General features: G+C 57.6%; 2 protein-coding genes across 16 annotated transcripts in view; one reads left to right on the top strand and one right to left on the bottom strand.

The window, feature by feature from the left end:
* ACTN4 (actinin alpha 4) overlaps window positions 1-8,546 on the top strand; it is a 35,821-nt gene extending 27,275 nt beyond the window's left edge. For 5 of the 15 annotated variants that reach the window (XM_071418826.1, XM_071418827.1, XM_071418824.1 and 2 more), the window contains 8 exons: window positions 802-984; window positions 1,990-2,124; window positions 2,945-3,124; window positions 3,821-3,967; window positions 4,695-4,775; window positions 5,024-5,086; window positions 5,869-6,027; window positions 6,834-8,546. In XM_071418826.1, coding sequence (XP_071274927.1) covers window positions 802-984; window positions 1,990-2,124; window positions 2,945-3,124; window positions 3,821-3,967; window positions 4,695-4,775; window positions 5,024-5,086; window positions 5,869-6,027; window positions 6,834-6,992 — 1,107 coding nt within the window. In that variant the 3' untranslated portion in view covers window positions 6,993-8,546. The remainder of the gene's footprint in view (window positions 1-801; window positions 985-1,989; window positions 2,125-2,944; window positions 3,125-3,820; window positions 3,968-4,694; window positions 4,776-5,023; window positions 5,087-5,868; window positions 6,028-6,833) is intronic. The other 10 variants (XM_071418829.1, XM_071418830.1, XM_071418828.1 and 7 more) reach the window with 8 other exon arrangements.
* Window positions 8,547-9,845: 1,299 nt separating this feature from the next.
* Window positions 9,846-16,460, bottom strand: LGALS4 (galectin 4). Its single transcript, XM_071418832.1, has 8 exons — window positions 16,414-16,460; window positions 15,338-15,457; window positions 13,898-13,921; window positions 13,262-13,306; window positions 13,114-13,143; window positions 12,682-12,770; window positions 11,926-12,097; window positions 9,846-10,208 (listed from the first exon to the last, which is right to left on the bottom strand). Exons 1-8 carry the CDS (start codon window positions 16,444-16,446, stop codon window positions 10,062-10,064), a joined length of 660 nt encoding a protein of 219 aa, XP_071274933.1. The 5' UTR covers window positions 16,447-16,460; the 3' UTR covers window positions 9,846-10,061.
* Window positions 16,461-18,184: the final 1,724 nt, after the last annotated feature.

The raw sequence follows: 18,184 nt of genomic DNA, 5'->3' as shown, positions 1-18,184 counted from the left end.
TAATTCAATGGAATAAATCTGTTGAATAATTCTGACTAATAAATCTGTGGAACTATTCTGTGGGATTACTCTGTGGAATAATTCTGAGGAATAATTCTGTGGAATTATTATTCTGCGGGATAATTCTGTGGGATTACTCTGTGGAACAATTCTGTGCAATTATCCAGTGGAAGTGATTCTGTGGAACAATTCAGTGGAATTAATTCTGTGGAATTATTCAGTGGAATTAATTCTGTGGATGATTCTGTGGATGATTCTGTGAAATTGATTCAGTGGAGTTGATTCAGTGGAGTTGATTTTGTGGATGATTCTGTGGATGATTCTGTGGATGATTCTGTGGAATTGATTCTGTGGATGATTCTGTGGAATTGATTCTGTGGATGGTTCAGTGGAGTTGATTCTGTGGATGATTCCGTGGAATTGATTCTGTGGATGATTCTGTGGAATTGATTCTGTGGAATCGATTCTGTGGATGATTCTGTGGAACAATTCAGTGGAGTTGACTCAGTGGAGTTGATTCTGTGGATGATTCTGTGGAACAATTCAGTGGAGTTGACTCAGTGGAGTTGATTCTGTGGATGATTCTGTGGAGTGATTTCTGTGGATGATTCTGTGGAACAATTCAGTGGAGTTGATTCAGTGGATGATTCTGTGGATGATTCAGTGGAGTTGATTCAGTGGAGTTGATTCTGTGGATGATTCTGTGGATGATTCAGTGGAATTGATTCAGTGGCTGTTTCAGTGGAGGAGGCTTTGAGCAGTGCTCCCATGCCATCATTCATTGCCCCCCGTGTCCCTCAGGGTCTGATCGCGGCTCACGAGCAGTTCAAGTCGACGCTGGGGGACGCGGACCGGGAGCGGGAGGCGATCCTGGGCATCCAGGGGGAGGCTCAGCGCCTGGCGGAGCTGCAGGGGCTGCAGCTGCCGGGGAGCAACCCCTACACGTCGGTCACGGCCCAGGTCATCAACTCCAAGTGGGAGCGGGTACGGGGCAGCTGCGCGCCCTTGGGCCACCCTTTGGCCACCCTTTGGCCGCCCTTGGCCACCTTTTGCCTGCCCCTTGGCCACCCTTGGCCGCCCTTTGGCCACCCTTGGCCACCCTTGGCCACCCTTTGGCCACCCTTGGCCGCCCTTGGGCCACCCTTTGGCCACCCTTTGCCTGCCCCTTTCCTGCCCTTGGCCACCCTTTGCCCTCCTTTGGCCACCCTTGGCCGCCCTTTGGCCACCCTTGGCCACCCTTGGCCACCCTTTTCCTGCCCTTGGCCACCCTTCGCCCTCCTTTGGCCACCTTTGGCCGCCCTTTGCCTGCCCCTTTCCCACCCTTGGCTGCCCTTTGCCCTCCTTTGGCCGCCCTTTTCCTGCCCTTTTCCCACCTTTCCCTGCTTTTTCCCGCCCTTTTCCTGCCCTTTTCCCGCCCTTTTCCCACCTTTCCCTGCTTTTTCCCACCCTTTTCCTGCCCTTTTCCCGCCCTTGGCCGCCCTTTTCCCACCTTTTTCCCGCCCTTTTCCCACCTTTTTCCCACCTTTTGCTACCCTTTTCCCATCTTTCTTTCTATTTTTGCCCACCTTTCCCATCCTTTTTCCCACCTTTCTCACTGTTTTGTCCCCTTGTTCTGCAGTTCTCCCCCTTTCCCTGCAATTATTCCTCTTTCCCAACAGGGTTTTCCATCCCTTTCCCATTTCTCCTAGTTTCCCCCAGTTTCCCATCAGGGTTTCCCACCCTTTTCCCATTTTTCCCCAATTTCCCAGTTTCCCATCAGGGTTTCCCACCCTTTTCCCGTTTTTCCCCCATTTCCCATCAGCATTTCCCACCCTTTCCCCAATTTCCCAGTTTCCCATCAGGGTTTCCCACCCTTTTCCCGTTTTTCCCCAGTTTCCCAGTTTCCCATCAGGGTTTCCCACCCTTTTCCCGTTTTTCCCCAGTTTCCCAGTTTCCCATCAGGGTTTCCCACCCTTTTCCCGTTTTTCCCCCGTTTTGCCGCGTTCCCAGGTGCAGCAGTTGGTGCCCAAGCGGGACCAGGCGCTGCAGGAGGAGCAGAACCGGCAGAACTCCAACGAGCACCTGAGGAGGCAGTTTGGGAACCAGGCCAACCGCGTGGGGCCCTGGATCCAGACCAAGATGGAGGTCGGGAACGCTGGGGGCACTGGGAGCACTGGGGGCCATGGTGGACATGGTGGGATGGACATGGTGGGATGGACATGGTGGACATGGTGGACATGGGGATGGTGGACATGGTGGAGATGGAGATGGAGAAGGTGGAGATGGACGGATGGTGGAGATGGTGGAGCTGGAGATGGTGGGATGGTGTATATGTTGGGATGGTGGAGATGGAGGGATGGTGAAGATGGTGGAGATGGTGGAATCAGCTCTGGGATCACCCCAGGATGATCCGGTGGGAGGTGCCGGGAGGGCCGGGATTGTTGGGGTTGATCAGCTCTGGAATCGCCCTGGTGGGATCCGGTGGGGTTGGGATCGTTGGGGTTGATCAGCCCTGGAATTGCCCTGGTGGGATCTGGGATCGTTGGGATCAGCTCTGGAATTGCCCTGGTGGGATCTGGGATCGTTGGGATCAGCTCTGGAATTGCCCTGGTGGGATCTGGGATCATTGGGATCAGCTCTGGAATTGCCCTGGTGGGATCCGGTGGGGCCGGGATCATTTGGATCAGCTCTGGAATCGTTCTGGGAAGGGCCGGGCTCGTTGGGGTTGATCATCTCTGGAATTGCCCTGGTGGGATCCGGTGGGGTTGGGATCAGCCCTGGAATTGCCCCGGTGGGATCTGGGATCATTGGGATTGATCAGCTCTGGAATTGCCCTGGTGGGATCCAGTGGGGCCGGGATCATTGGGATTGATCAGCTCTGGAATTGCCCTGGTGGGATCCAGTGGGGCCGGGATCATTGGGGTTGATCAGCCCCGCACCAACCCCGCCGTGGCCGCGTCCCCAGGAGATCGGGCGCATCTCCATCGAGATGAACGGCACCCTGGAGGACCAGCTGAGCCACCTGAAGGAGTACGAGCAGAACATCGTGGAGTACAAGCCCAACCTGGAGCTGCTGGAGCAGCAGCACCAGCTGGTGCAGGAGGCGCTCATCTTCGACAACCAGCACTCCAACTACACCATGGAGGTGGGGCCTGCCCGTGGGGTCACCAGAGGGGTTTGGGGGTCACCAGAGAGGATTTGGGGGTCACCAGAGGGGTTTGGGGGTCACCAAAGGGGATTTGGGGTCACTCTGAGGGGGTTCGGGGTTGTCCCTCAGGGTTTGGGGTCATCCTGTGGGGTTTGGGGTAAACCCAAGGAGATTCAACCTCGTCCTGAGGGAATTGGGGGGAATTCCAAGTGGATTTGGGGTCGTCCCTCAGAGTTTGGGGTCACTGAGGTTTGGGGTCATCCCAAGGAGATTTGGGGTCATCCTGAGGGGATTCAGGGTCATCCCAAGGGGCTGGGACTGGGGAGGGAGGGAGGGGTCCCAGGGAGGGGATTTGGGGGGTCCCAGGGAGGGGATTTGGGGGTCTCAGGGTGGGCAGCAGGCCCTGGTGCTCCAGAGCTGGGGTTCCAGCTGGGCTCTCACAGAACTGGGGTCATTCAGAGGGATCAGGACCACGCCACGTGCCCTGGATCCCTGCCAGGGTGCTCAGGGTGCTCAGGGTGCTCTGGTGCTCAGGGGGCTCAGGGGGCTCAGGGTGCTCAGGGTGCTCTGGTGCTCAGGGTGCCCAGGGTGCTCGGGGTGCTCAGGGGGCTCAGGGTGCTCGGGGGGCTCGGGGGGCTCGGGGGGCTCGGGGTGCTCAGGTGCTCAGGGTGCTCCTTTTCCCCCGGGCTGCAGCACCTGCGCGTGGGCTGGGAGCAGCTGCTGACCACAATCGCCCGAACCATCAACGAGGTGGAGAACCAGATCCTGACCCGCGACGCCAAGGGCATCAGCCAGGAGCAGATGCAGGAGTTCCGCGCCTCCTTCAACCACTTCGACAAGGTCGGGGATCCCGGGGGATCCCGGGGGATCCTGGGGGGCTGGGATGGAGCCCAGGATGGAGCAGGGATGGAGCTGGGATGGAGCCCAGGATGGAGCTGGGATGGAGCTGGGATGGAGCTGGGATTGAGCTGGGATGGAGCCCAGGATGGAGATGGGATGGAGCTGGGATGGAGCCTGGGGTGGAGCTGGGATGGAGCTGGGATGGAGCTGGGATGGAGCCCAGGATGGAGCCTGGGGTGGAGCTGGGATGGGGCTGGGATGGAGCTGGGATGGAGCAGGGATGGAGCTGGGATGGAGCCCAGGATGGAGCCCGGGGTGGAGCTGGGATGGGGCTGGGATGGAGCTGGGATGGAGCTGGGATGGAGCCGGGATGGAGCCGGGATGGAGCTGGGATGGAGCTGGGATGGAGCCGGGATGGAGCTGGGATGGAGCTGGGATGGAGCCGGGATGGAGCTGGGATGGAGCTGGGATGGAGCTGGGATGGAGCTGGGATGGAGCCCAGGATGAAGCTGGGATGGAGCTGGGATGGAGCCTGGGGTGGAGCCTGGGGTGGAGCTGGGATGGAGCTGGGATGGAGCTGGGATGGAGCCTGGGGTGGAGCTGGGATGGAGCTGGGATGGAGCTGGGATGGAGCCCAAGATGGAGCCCAAGATGGAGCCCAAGATGGAGCTGGGGTTGAGCTGCTCCTGGTTTCCCTCATTTTCCCCCATTTTCTGTGTTTGCCCAGGACCACGGCGGTGCCCTGGGTCCTGAGGAGTTCAAGGCCTGTTTGATCAGCCTGGGCTACGACGTGGAGAACGACCGGCAGGTACTGCCTGCTTCCTCCTCATCCTCATCCTCATCCTTCCTTCAATTCCTTCCTAAATTCCTTCCTTCCTAAATTCCTTCCTAAATTCCTTCCTAAATTCCTAAATTCCTTCCAGAATTCCTTCCTCCCTTTCCTTCCATCCTTTCCTGGGCCGGTTTTCTCCTCTAACGGATTCTCTGCTTTTCTCTCCCTCTCCCTCCTCCCTTTCCCTCTTCCTCTTCCTCTCCTCCTCCTCCTCCTCCCGGCAGCCCAAGCGCCGCACGGACTCCAACGATTTCCGCGCCCTGCTGGGCTCTGCAGGATCTGGCCTGGTAACCTCCTCCTTTTCCTGCCTTTTCACCTTTGATTTCCTCCTTTTGCCTCCTTTTTGCCTCCTTTTTCCTCCTTTTTTCCATCATGTTTTCCTCCTTTTCCCCTCCATTTTTCCGTCCTTTTTCCATCCTTTTTTCCATCCTTTTTTCCTCTTTTTTCCATCCTTTTTTCCTCCCTTTTCCATCCTTTTCCCCTCCATTTTCCCATCCTTTTTCCATCCTTTTTCCCCTCCTTTTTTCCTCCATTTTTCCATCCCTTTTCCATCCTTTTTCCCATCTTTTTCCCATCCTTTTTCCCTCCTTTTTTCCATCCTTTTTCCTCCTTTTTTCCATCCTTTTTCCCTCCATTTTTCCCTCCTTCTTTCCTCCTTTATTCCATCCTTTTTTCCATCTATTTTTCCTCCTTTATTCCATCCTTTTTTCCATCCTTTTTCCATCCTTTTTCCTCCTTTTTTCCATCCTTTTTCCCTCCATTTTTCCCTCCTTTTTTCCTCCTTTATTCCATCCTTTTTTCCATCTATTTTTCCTCCATTTTCCCATCCTTTTTTCCTCCTTTATTCCATCCTTTTTTCCATCTATTTTCCCTCCTTTTCCCCTCCATTTTCCCTCCTTTTCCCCTCCATTTTTCCCTCCCTTCCCCACCCATCCCCGCGGCGGGATGAGGAAGTGGCTGCGGGTCCCCCCCATAACCGCAGAGCATCTCCCGCATTCCGGGGGCTCCGGAAGGTTCCGGAGCAGCCCTGGGCAGGCAGCAGAGCCCCCGACGCCGCCTGTCCCCGCAGGGCGACGCGGAATTCCAGCGCATCATGGCCGTGGTGGATCCCAACGGCAGCGGCAGCGTCACCTTCCAGGCCTTCATCGACTTCATGTCCCGGGAGACCACGGACACGGACACGGCCGAGCAGGTCATCAACAGCTTCCGCGTGCTGGCCGGGGACAAGGTGGGCACGGGGCTGGGAGGGACAGCGGAACCCTTGGGAGAGGCTGGGGGCTGTGGGCTGGGGTCTGGGCACCGCTGCTGCAACGTTCACCTGCCCCTGGTGGGATCGCTGAGGGCTCCATTAACCCCCGGGTTTCCCCATTTTTTTTCCCCATTTTCCCCCTGTTTTTCCCCATTTTCCCTGTCTTTCCCCCATTTGCCCCATTTCCTCTACTTTCCCCCCGTTTTACCCCATTTTCCCCCATTTTCCGCCCGTTTTACCCCCATTTTTCTCCCGTTTACCTCCATTTTCCTGTTTCCCCCCTTTCCCTCCGTTTTCCCCCCATTTTCCCCCCATTTTCCCATTTCCCCCCATTTTTCCCGTTTACCTGTTTTTTTCCCTGTTTTCCGCCATTTTGCCCCCCTTTTCCCCCCATTCCCCCCCTTTTCCCCCTTTTCCCCCATTTCCCCCATTTCCTCCCCATTTCCCCCATTTTCCCCCCATTTCCCCCCCATTTTCCCCATTTTCCCCCCATTTCCCCCTCCATTTTCCCCCCCATTTTCCCCCATTTCCCCCCGTTTATCTCCCCCATTCCCCCCCTTTTTCCCCCATTTCCCCCCCCATTCCCCCTCCATTTTCCCCCATTTTCCCCTCCATTTTCCCCTCCCTTTTCCCCCCATTTTCCCCCCCGTTTATCTCCCCCATTTCCCCCCCCATTCCCCCTCCATTTTCCCCTCCATTTTTTCCCCCCATTTCCCCCGTTTATCCCCCCCATTTATCCCCCCGTTTATCCCCCCGTTTCTCTGCCCCCTCCTGTCTGTGCCCAGAACTACATCACGGCGGCGGAGCTGCGCCGGGAGCTGCCGGCGGCGCAGGCCGAGTACTGCATCGCGCGCATGGCGCCCTACGCCGGCCCCGACGGCGTCCCCGGCGCCCTGGACTACAAATCCTTCTCCACGGCGCTCTACGGCGAGAGCGACCTCTGAGCGGGGATCCCCCGGACCCCCGGGACCCCCCAGGACCCCCCGGGATCCCCCAGGATCCCCCAGGACCCCCCAGGATTCCTGACGGTCCCCAATGGTGCCAGATCCCCCCCCCGCCCCAGGGATCCCCGAGGGTCCCCCCCGGATCCTTGAGGATCCCGGATTCCCGACAGTCCCAGATCCCCCGGGGATCCCCAACGGTCCCGGATCCCTCAGGATCCCCCAAGACCCTCCAGGATCCCCGAGGGTCCCCGACCGTCCCCAACAGTCCAGGGTCCCCCAGGGTCCCCGATGGTCCCTGATGGTGCCAGATCCCCAAGGGTCCCCTGGGATACCCAAGGATCCCTGATGGTCCCTGATGGTCCCCAGTGATCCCAGATCCCCCAGGATCTCCGAGGACCCAGGATCCCCAATGGTCCTGGATCCCCCAGGATCCCAAATGATCGCAGATCCCTGAGGATCCTGGATTCCTGATGGTCCTGGATCCCCAAATGGTCCCTCAGGATCCCCAATGATCCCAGATCCCTGAGGATCCTGGATTCCTGATGGTCCTGGGTCCCCCAGGATCCCTGAGGGTCCCCCAGGATCCCGGACAGTCCCAGATCCCCCAGGATCCCCGAGGATCCCTGATGGTCCTGGATCCCCCAGGGTCCCCCAGGATCCCTGACAGTCCCAGATCCCTGAGGGTCCCCCAGGATCCCTGATGGTCCCAGATCCCTCAGGGTCCCCCAGGATCCCCGAGGATCCCCAAACCCCCCCCGCCCGCCTCCTACTATGCAACAGTTGATTGATCTTGGGATATTTCGGGGTGCAATTCCCACTTTTCCTCGGGCTCCGCCTCCCGCGGGGCCTGGCCGCGCCCGGAAATGGTTATTTTTGGTAACGAGAAGGCAGAAAAAGAGAGAGAAAAAGAGAAATTCCCGCTGTTTTCCACGGGATCAGCGGCGCAGCCCGAGGGTTCCCTCTCCCCTCGCGTTTCCCCCACTTCTCACGTAATTTATGGGGAAAAATTCGGGGTTTTAGGGGGGTTTTTTTTTAGGTTTTTCACTCACATTCCCGCCTCGGAGCAGCGTTTTGTGGACCAAAAAAAAAAAAAAAAAAAAGGGGGGGAAATAAGGGGGGAATAGGGAAAAAGGGTGAGAAATGCGAAGCGCGGAAAAAAATTAGGAGGAAAAATGCGGAGAGAAATGGAAAATTAGGAAAAAAATAAAGAGAAATGAAAAATGTGGAAAAATTAGGAGAGGAATGAGGAAAATCATAGAGAAATCTGGAGGAATACAGAAAAAATATGGGAAAATAATGATAAATAAAGGAGAGTAAGGAGAAAAATCAAGAGAGAAATAAGGAGAACTGTGGAAAAGTACTAAAAATTAAGAGAAATGAGGAAAATTATGAGAAATCCACCTAATAAAGCGCCTGATCCTGGAAAATTTTGACGGGAAGCAGAAAATTCCGGTTTCCTTTATAACTTTACGGATTTATTATATAAATATATATTCACGTAGCAGCTTCTTTGTCCTGTAATTAAAATATTGCTGAAAAAAAAAAAAAAACCAACCTCTGGGATCTTGGAGTTTTTCCTCACTTTTTCCCCAGGTACAGCCAACAAGATAATCTTGAGGGGACAGAATTACCATTTTGAGGTCAAAATGAGATTGTTGGGAAGGGACATTTTGGGGGTAAAATTGAGGTGATTTTTTTGGATGGGTCAGGGCAATTGTGGGGGTAAAACATGAGGTGTCTGTAAGTGATGGAAGGAATAATTTTGGGGTAAAATGTGAGTGCAGGGGCCCTAAGTTGTATTGGGGGTTTTCCCCCATGTTCACCATTCTTTTTTCTCTCCCCTTTCCCACCCTTTTTCCCTCACTTTTTTCTTTTTTGCCTCACATTTTCTGCGTTTTCTCCTGGCCTTTCCCCCTCACATTTCCCTCTTTGTTCCCCTCACATTTCCCTCTGTCTTCTCCTCACGTTTTCTCCCTTTTCCCCTCACAATTCCCACTCTTTTCTCCCTTCACGATTCCTGTTTTTTTCTCCCCTCACATTTCCCTCCCTTTTCCCCTCACATTTCCCTCCCTTTTCCCCTCACATTTCCTCCACTTTTCTCCTCACATTTCCCACTTTTCCCCTCACGATTCCCGCCCTTTCCTCCCCTCACAATTCCCGCCCTTTCCTCCCCTCACGATTCCCGCCCTTTTCTCCCCTCACTATTCCCGCCCTTTTCTCGCCTCACATTTCTCTCTTCTCCCCTCACATTTCCCTCCATTTTCCCCTCACATTTCCCCCCTTTTTCCCCTCACATTTCTCTCTCTTATCCCCTCACATTTCCCCCTCTTTTCTCCCCTCACACTTCCCTCTCTTTTCCCCTCACATTTTTGTCTCTTCTCCCCTCACGCTTCCCGCCCTTTTCTCCCCTCACGATTCCCGCTCTTTTCTCCCCTCACATTTTCCCACAGTTTTCTCCCCTCACGATTCCTTCTCTTTTCCCCTTCTCATTTCCCCTCCTTTCTCCCCTCACATTTCCCTTTATTTTCCCCTCACATTTCTCTCTTCTCCCCTCACATTTCCCTCCCATTTCCCCTCATGATTCCCTCTCTTTTTTCCCCTCACATTTCCCCCCCTTTTCCCTCACATTTCTCTCTCTTGTCCCCTCATGATCCCCGCCCTTTTCTCCCCTCACATTTTCCTCTCTTTTCCCCTCATATTTCCCTCTCTTTCCTCTCACGTTTCACCCCCTTTCCCCCTCACATTTCCCCCCTTTTCCCCTCACATTTCTCTCTCTTCTCCCCTCAGGTTCTCCACCCATTTTCCCCTCATGATTCCCGCCCTTTTCTCCCCTCACGATTCTCTTTTCCCCTCACCCTTCCCCACCCATGTTCCCCTCAAGTCTCCCGAGCTGGAGCAGGCAGGAGCAGCTTTATTGAGGTCAGTGTTGGGAGAGGATAATGGGGGGCATTTGAGGGGGGCAGTTACAGGGCAGCTATGGGGCAGTAATGGGGCAGTTACAGGGCAGCTATGGGGCAGTAATGGGGCTGTTGCAGGGCAGTTCTAGGGCACAGACAGGACACTTGTGGGTCAGAAATGGACGTAGGACAGGACCACATCGCCCTCGATCTCCAGCACGTCCACGTGGGGCCCGGCTGGCACCCGGTGGTGGAAATCGAAGAGCGGCTGCCCCTGGACGAACACCTTGAAGCGATGGTTCCCGCAGCGGATCGACAGCTGGGGACGGGAACGGGGGACAAGTGTCACCTCAGGGACCCCCAAATTACCCCAGAGACCCCGAAGTGCCCCAGAGATCCCCAGAGTCACCCCAGGGACCCCCAAATTACCCCAGAGACCCCAAAGTGCCCCAGAGACCCCCAGAGTCACCTCAGATACCCCCAGAGTCACCTCAGGGACCCCCAAATTACCCCAGAGACGCCCGAAGTGCCCCAGAGACTCCCAAAGTCACCCCACAGACCCCCAAAGTCACCGCAGGGACCCCCAGAGTCACCCCAGAGACCCTAAAGTCACTCCAGACACCCCCAGAGACTCAAAAGTGACCCCAGAGTTACCTCAGAGACTCCCAAAATTACCCCAGAGACACCGAAATCACCGCAGGGACCCCCAGAGTCACCCCAGAGACCCCAAAGTCACCCCAGAGACCCTGAAACCACCGCAGGGACCCCCAGAGTCACCCCAGAGCCCCTCCCCAGACCCCGAACCCGTCCCTGCTCCCCTGGCCGTGACCCCAAACCCCTCTGTGAGGACCCCAGGCCCCTCTGTGAGGACCCCAAACCCCTCTGTGAGGACCCCAAGCCCTCTCTGAGGTCCCCAACCCCTCTGTGAGGACCCCAAGCCCCTCTGTGAGGACCCCAAACCCCTCTGTGAGGTCCCCAAGCCCCTCTCTGATGTCCCCAACCCCTCTCTGATGTCCCCAACCCCTCTCTGAGGACCCCAAACCCTTCCCTGATGTCCCCAAACCCCTCCCTGATGTCCCCAAGCCCCCCTGTGATGTCCCCAAGCCCCCCTGTGATGTCCCCAAACCCCTCCCTGATGTCCCCAAGCCCTCTCTGATGTCCCCAAACCCCTCCCTGATGTCCCTAAACCCCTCCCTGATTTCCCCAAGCCCCCCGTGATGTCCCCAAACCCCTCCCTGATGTCCCCAACCCCTCCCTGATGTCCCCAACCCCTCCCTGATGTCCCCAAACCCCTCCCTGATGTCCCCAAGCCCCCTGTGATGTCCCCAACCCCTCCCTGATGTCCCAAACCCCTCCCTGATGTCCCCAACCCCTCCCTGATGTCCCCAACCCCTCCCTGATGTCCCCAAACCCCTCCCTGATGTCCCCAAGCCCCCCTGTGATGTCCCCAAACCCCTCCCTGATGTCCCCAAACCCCTCCCTGATGTCCCCAACCCCTCCCTGATGTCCCCAAGCCCCCCTGTGATGTCCCCAAACCCTTCCCTGATGTCCCCAAACCCCTCCCTGATGTCCCCAAGCCCCCCTGTGATGTCCCCAAACCCTTCCCTGATGTCCCCAAACCCCTCCCTGATGTCCCCAAGCCCCCCTGTGATGTCCCCAAACCCCTCCCTGATGTCCCCAACCCCTCCCTGATGTCCCCAAGCCCCCCTGTGATGTCCCCAAGCCCCCCTGTGATGTCCCCAAACCCCTCCCTGATGTCCCCAACCCCTCCCTGATGTCCCCAACCCCTCTCTGATGTCCCCAAGCCCCCCTGCGATGTCCCCAACCCCCCTGTGATGTCCCCAAGCCCCACTGTGATGTCCCCAAACCCCTCCCTGATGTCCCCAACCCCTCCCTGATGTCCCCAAACCCCTCCCTGATGTCCCCAAGTCCCCCTGTGATGTCCCCAACCCCTCCCTGATGTCCCCAAACCCCTCCCTGATGTCCCCAAACCCCTCCCTGATGTCCCCAGCCCCCTGGCACCCGTCCCCGCTCACGTCGAAGTAGCAGCCGCGCTGGAAGGGGCTGCAGCAGGGCAGGTCGCGCTCCTCCGGGCCCCAGGTGCCCCCCAGCAGCGCGTTCCGCACCACGGCGTCGCCCTCGTCCATCCTGGGGTTCAGGTGCAGCACCACGTCCCCGCCCGCGCCCGCCCGCAGGTTGATGTAGAACCTGGGGGGTCGGGGAGAATTTTGTTTGGGGGGGATTTGGGGGGGTTTGAGGGGTTTGGGGGGGATTTGGGGGTGTTTGAGGGGGATTTGAGGGTCCTGGGGTGGTGACAGGGGGGGTTTGGGGGTCCTGGGGTGGTGACAGTGGCAGAGTTTGAGGGGGATTTGGGGCGTTTGGGGGGCATTTGGGGATCCTGGGGTGGTGACAGAGGGGATTTTGGGGGGGTTTGAGGGGGATTTGGGGGTCCTGGAGTGGTGACAGGGGGGGTTTGGGGGGGTTTGAGGGGGATTTGGGGGTCCTGGGGTGGTGACAGGGGGGGTTTGGGGGTCCTGGGGTGGTGACAGTGGCAGAGTTTGAGGGGGATTTGGGGCGTTTGGGGGGCATTTGGGGATCCTGGGGTGGTGACAGGGGGGATTTTGGGGGGATTTTGGGGGGTTTGAGGGGGATTTGGGGGTCCTGGGGTGGTGACAGAGGGGATTTTGAGGGGATTTTGGGGGGTTTGAGGGGGATTTGGGGGTCCTGGAGTGTTGATGGGAGGTTTGAGGAGGATTTGAGGGGATTTTGGGGGTCCTGGGGGTCCCCAGTACCTGTTGGCGTGGTGGGGCACGAAGCCCTTGATGACGATGGTTTTTTTGGGGATCAGCCCCCCCGGGATGGTGGCAATGAAGGGGATGGGCTGGGGGGCACAAACGGGGGGCTCAGAGTGGGGTGAGACCCCCAGGACCCAAACACCACCCTCAGAGCCCCCCAAATCCCCCTTGAGCCACCCCAAAACACCCAAATCACCCCAAAACCCCCTGGGACCCCCCAAATCCCCCCAAAACCCATCCCAGGACCCCCAAATCCCCCCAAATCCCCCCTTGAATCACCCAAATCCCTCTTAAAGCCACCCCAAAACCCCCTGGGACCCCCAAATCTCCCCAGATCACCCCAAAACCCCCTGGGACCCCCAAATCCCCCCTTGAGTCACCCAAATCCCCCCAAACCCCCCCAGGACCCCCAAACCCCCCCAAACTCACCGGGTGGAGGGTGGGGGGCTGCCCCATCACCTGTGGGGCACAATTTGGGGTCAGTGGGGTGGGGGTCGCACCTGGGGAACCCCCCCTGTTGGGGAAGGGGTGAATTTCGGGGTTTGGGTGAATTTTGGGGGGACCCCTCCCCACTCACCGGCAGGTTACAGTCGGGGTAGCTGGGGGTGACCTGGGGGGCGTCCTGGGGGGGGAAACAGAGGTTGGGGGGACCCCAAAATCATCGGGGACCCCCAAAAATCATCTGGGGACCCCCAAAAATCATCTGGGGACCCCCAAAATTCACCTGGGAAACTCAAAATTCACCTGGGACCACCCAAAACTCACCTGGGACCACCCAAAATCCACCTGGGGACCCCAAAATCATCGGGGACCCCCAAATCCACCTGGGAAACTCAAAATCCACCTGGGACCACCCAAAATCCACCTGGGGACCCCCAAAACTCACCTGGGGACCCCCAAATCCACCTGGGGACCCCCAAAACTCACCTGGGGAACTCAAAATCCACCTGGGGACCCCCAAAATCCACCTGGGGACCCCCAAAACTCACCTGGGAAACTCAAAATCCACCTGGGGACCCCCAAAATCATCGGGGACCCCCAAATCCACCTGGGGACCCCCAAAACTCACCTGGGGAACTCAAAATCCACCTGGGGACCCCCAAAATCCACCTGGGGACCCCCAAAATCCACCTGGGCACCTCCTAAATCCACCTGGGGACCCCCAGATCCACCTGGGGACCCCCAAAAATCACCGGGGCCCCCCCCGACTCACCGGGACGCACGGGGGAAACGCTCCCTGTAAGGGAAGAGGGGGGGGTCAGAGGAGTTTTGGGGTGCGGGGGGGAATTCTGGCGTTCAGGAGTGAAATTTTAGGGTCCAGGGGTGGAATTTTAGGGTTCAGGGGTGAAATTTTGGGGTCTGGGGGAGGAATTTTGGGGTTCAGGGGTGAAATTTTGGGGTCCAGGGGAGGAATTTTGGGGTTTAGAAGTGAAATTTTGGGGTCCAGGGGTGGAATTTTGGAATCTGGGTTGTTTTTGGGGTCCAGGGATGGTTTTTGGGGTGCGGTTTTTGGGGTTCAGGGGGGTTTTAGGGTCCAGGGTTGTTTTTAGGGTCCGGGGGTGGTTTTTAGGGTGCAGTTTTTGGGGTTCAGGGTGGTTTTAGGGTCCGGGAGTGGTTTTTAGGGTGCAGTTTTTAGGGTCCGGGGGTGGTTTTAGGGGCCGGGGGTTGGTTTTGGGGTGCAGTTTTTGGGGTCTGTGATTGGTTTTAGGGTCTGGGTTGGTTTTTAGGGTGCAGTTTTTGGGGTTCAGGGTGGTTTTAGGGTCCGGGGGTGGTTTTAGGGCCCGGGGTTGTTTTTGGGGTGCAGTTTTTGGGGTCTGTGATTGTTTTTAGGGCCCAGGATTGGTTTTTAGGGTGCCGTTTTTGGGGTCCAGGGGGGTTTTAGGGTCTCACCCCTCCACCCAGCACCGAGGCCGAGTGCAGCCCCAGGTAAGGGCGGGTCCCAGGTGTGTTTGGGGGGCGGTTTTAGGGGCACAAGGATGATTGTAAGGGCGGGTTTTGGGGTCTGTGATTGGTTTTAGGGCCCGGGGTGGTTTTTAGGGTGCCGTTTTTGGGGTCTGTGATTGGATTTAGGGTCCGGGGGTGGTTTTGGGGTGCAGGGGTGGTTTTTGGGGTGCCGTTTTTGGGGTTCAGGGCAGTTTTAGGGTCTCACCCCTCCACCCAGCACCGAGGCCGAGTGCAGCTCCAGGTAAGGGGGGATCCCAGGTGTGTTTGGGGGAACAGGAGCCGTTTTTGGGGTGCAGTTTTTGGGGTCTGTGATTGGTTTTAGGGCCCGGGGTGGTTTTTAGGGTGCAGTTTTTGGGGTCCAGGGGGGTTTTAGGGTCTCACCCCTCCACCCAGCACCGAGGCCGAGTGCAGCCCCAGGTAAGGGGGGATCCCAGGTGTGTTTGGGGGAACAGGAGCCGTTTTTGGGGTGCAGGGGTGGTTTTTAGGGTGCAGTTTTTGGGGTCCAGGGCAGTTTTAGGGTCTCACCCCTCCACCCAGCACCGAGGCCGAGTGCAGCCCCAGGTAAGGGGGGGATTCCCAGGTGTGTTTTGGGGGAACAGGAGCCGTTTTGGGGTCTGTGATTGGATTTAGGGCCCGGGGGTGGTTTTGGGGTGCAGGGGTGGTTTTTGGGGTGCCGTTTTTGGGGTCCAGGGCAGTTTTAGGGTCTCACCCCTCCACCCAGCACCGAGGCCGAGTGCAGCTCCAGGTCCCCGTCCACGTTCACGGCCGTCACCTGCTCCGGGGGCAGCCGGTGCGGGAACTCCTCGTAGAAGGTGCCGTTCACCAGGATCTGGGGGGCACGGGGGGAAAGGGGATCAGGGACCCCAAAACACCCCAAATATACACCCAGGGACCCCAAAACACCCCAAATATACACCCTGGGACCCCAAAACATCCCTGGGATATCCCAAATATACACCCTGGGACCCCAAAATATCCCTGGGATATTCCAAATATACACCCTGGGACCCCAAAACATCCCTGGGACACCCCAAATATGCACCCTGGGACCCCAAAATATCCCTGGGACACTCCAGAATACCCCAAATATACACCCTGGGACCCCAAAACACCCCAAATATACACTCTGGGACCCCACAATACCCCTGGGATACCCCAAAACACCCCAAATATACACACAGGGATCCCACAATACCCCTGGGATATCCCAAATATACACCCAGGGACCCCAAAACATCCCTGGGATACCCCAAATATACACCCTGGGACCCCAAAACATCCCAAATATACACCCAGGGACCCCAAAATACCCCTGGGACACCCCAAAACACCCCAAATATGCACCCAGGGACCCCAAAATACCCCTGGGATACCCAAAATACACCCAGGACATCCCAAATACCCCGAATATACCCTCAGGAACCCCAAAATAGCCCTGGGAGACCCCAAATACCCACCCAGAAATCCCAAATACACCAGGACACCCCAAAATACCTCCAGAACCCCCCAGATCTTCCCCTAAAGACCTCAAATCCCCCCCTAAGGACCCGAAACCCCCCCAGGGACCTCCCAGATCCCCCCTTGGCCACCCCAAACTGCCCCCAACCCCCCTAGGACACCCCCAAATCCTCCTCAAACCCCCCAAATCCCCCCTCAATGACCCCAAATCCCCCCGTCCATACCCTGTACCCCTCGGGGGTGACGCTGATCACCATCTCGAAGGCTCCCAAACCCCTCAATGATCCCAAATCCCCCCCCAAAGCCCCTAAATCCCTTTGTCCATACCCGGTACCCCTCCGGGGTGACGCTGATCACCATCTCGAAGGCTCCCAAACCCCTCAATGACCCCAAATCCCCTCTCAATGATCCCAAACCCCCTTGTCCATACCCGGTACCCCTCGGGGGTGACGCTGATCACCATCTCGAAGGCTCCCAATCCCATAAACCCCTCTCAATGATCCCAAACCCCCTTTCCCGTACCCGGTACCCCTCCGGGGTGACGCTGATCACCATCTCGAAGGCTCCCCAATCCCCAAATCCCCCCTCAATGATCCCAAATCCCCTCTGCCATACCCGGTACCCCTCGGGGGTGACGCTGATCACCATCTCGAAGGCTCCCAAACCCCTCAATGATCCCAAATCCCCCCCCAAAGCCCCTAAATCCCCTTTCCCGTACCCTGTACCCCTCCGGGGTGACGCTGATCACCATCTCGAAGGCTCCCCAATCCCATAAACCCCCCTCAATGATCCCAAACCCCCTTTCCCGTACCCGGTACCCCTCCAGGGTGACGCTGATCACCATCTCGAAGGCTCCCAAACCCCTCCATGATCCCAAATCCCCTCTGTCATACCCTGTACCCCTCGGGGGTGACGCTGATCACCATCTCGAAGGCTCCCAAACCCCTCCATGATCCCAAATCCCCTCTGTCATACCCTGTATCCCTCGGGGGTGACGCTGATCACCATCTCGAAGGCTCCCAAACCCCTCAATGACCCCAAATCCCCTCTCAATGATCCCAAACCCCCTTGTCCATACCCTGTACCCCTCGGGGGTGACGCTGATCACCATCTCGAAGGCTCCCCAATCCCATAAAGCCCCTAAATCCCTTTGTCCATACCCTGTATCCCTCCGGGGTGACGCTGATCACCATCTCGAAGGCTCCCAAACCCCTCAATGACCCCAAATCCCCCCTCAATGATCCCAAACCCCCTTTCCCGTACCCGGTACCCCTCGGGGGTGACGCTGATCACCATCTCGAAGGCTCCCCAATCCCCCAAAGCCCCTAAATCCCCCCTCCATGATCCCAAACCCCCTTTCCCGTACCCGGTACCCCTCCGGGGTGACGCTGATCACCATCTCGAAGGCTCCCAATCCCCTAAAGCCCCTAAATCCCCCCTCAATGATCCCAAATCCCCTCTGTCATACCCGGTATCCCTCCGGGGTGACGCTGATCACCATCTCGAAGGCTCCCCCCTGGCACAGCGGCTGCAGCTCCCGGCGCCGCTCGTCCCCCCAGTGCCCCCCCCGGCGGCTGTTGAGCACCGCGAGCCCGGCCCCGAAGCGGGGATTGACGTGCAGGGCCACGTCCGCCTCCTCCTGCGGGCCCGCCGCCAGGTTCACGCGGAACCTGGGACATTCCAGGGTCACCTGGGGCACCCGGTGTCACCCAGTGTCACCCAGTGTCACCCAGTGTCACCTGAGTGTCACCCAGTGTCATCCATTGTCACCCATTGTCACCCAGTGTCACCTGAGTGTCACCCAGTGTCCCCCAGTGTCACCCAGTGTCACCTGAGTGTCACCCAGTGTCATCCATTGTCACCCATTGTCACCCAGTGTCACCTGAGTGTCACCCAGTGTCCCCCAGTGTCACCCAGTGTCACCTGAGTGTCACCCAGTGTCACCCAGTGTCACCCATTGTCACCCAGTGTCACCTCAGTGTCACCCAGTGTCACCCAGTGTCACCCATTGTCACCCAGTGTCCCCCAGTGTCACCCAGTGTCACCTGAGTGTCACCCAGTGTCACCCATTGTCACCCAGTGTCACCTGGATCACCCT

The sequence above is a fragment of the Agelaius tricolor genome, unplaced genomic scaffold (assembly GCF_023055355.1).
Source record: "Agelaius tricolor isolate 1412-34295 unplaced genomic scaffold, bAgeTri1.0.p SCAF_90, whole genome shotgun sequence".
Classification (NCBI taxonomy): Eukaryota; Metazoa; Chordata; class Aves; order Passeriformes; family Icteridae; genus Agelaius; species Agelaius tricolor.
Note: the sequence above shows the minus strand (reverse complement) of the source record. Positions and strands in the feature narration are given on the sequence as shown.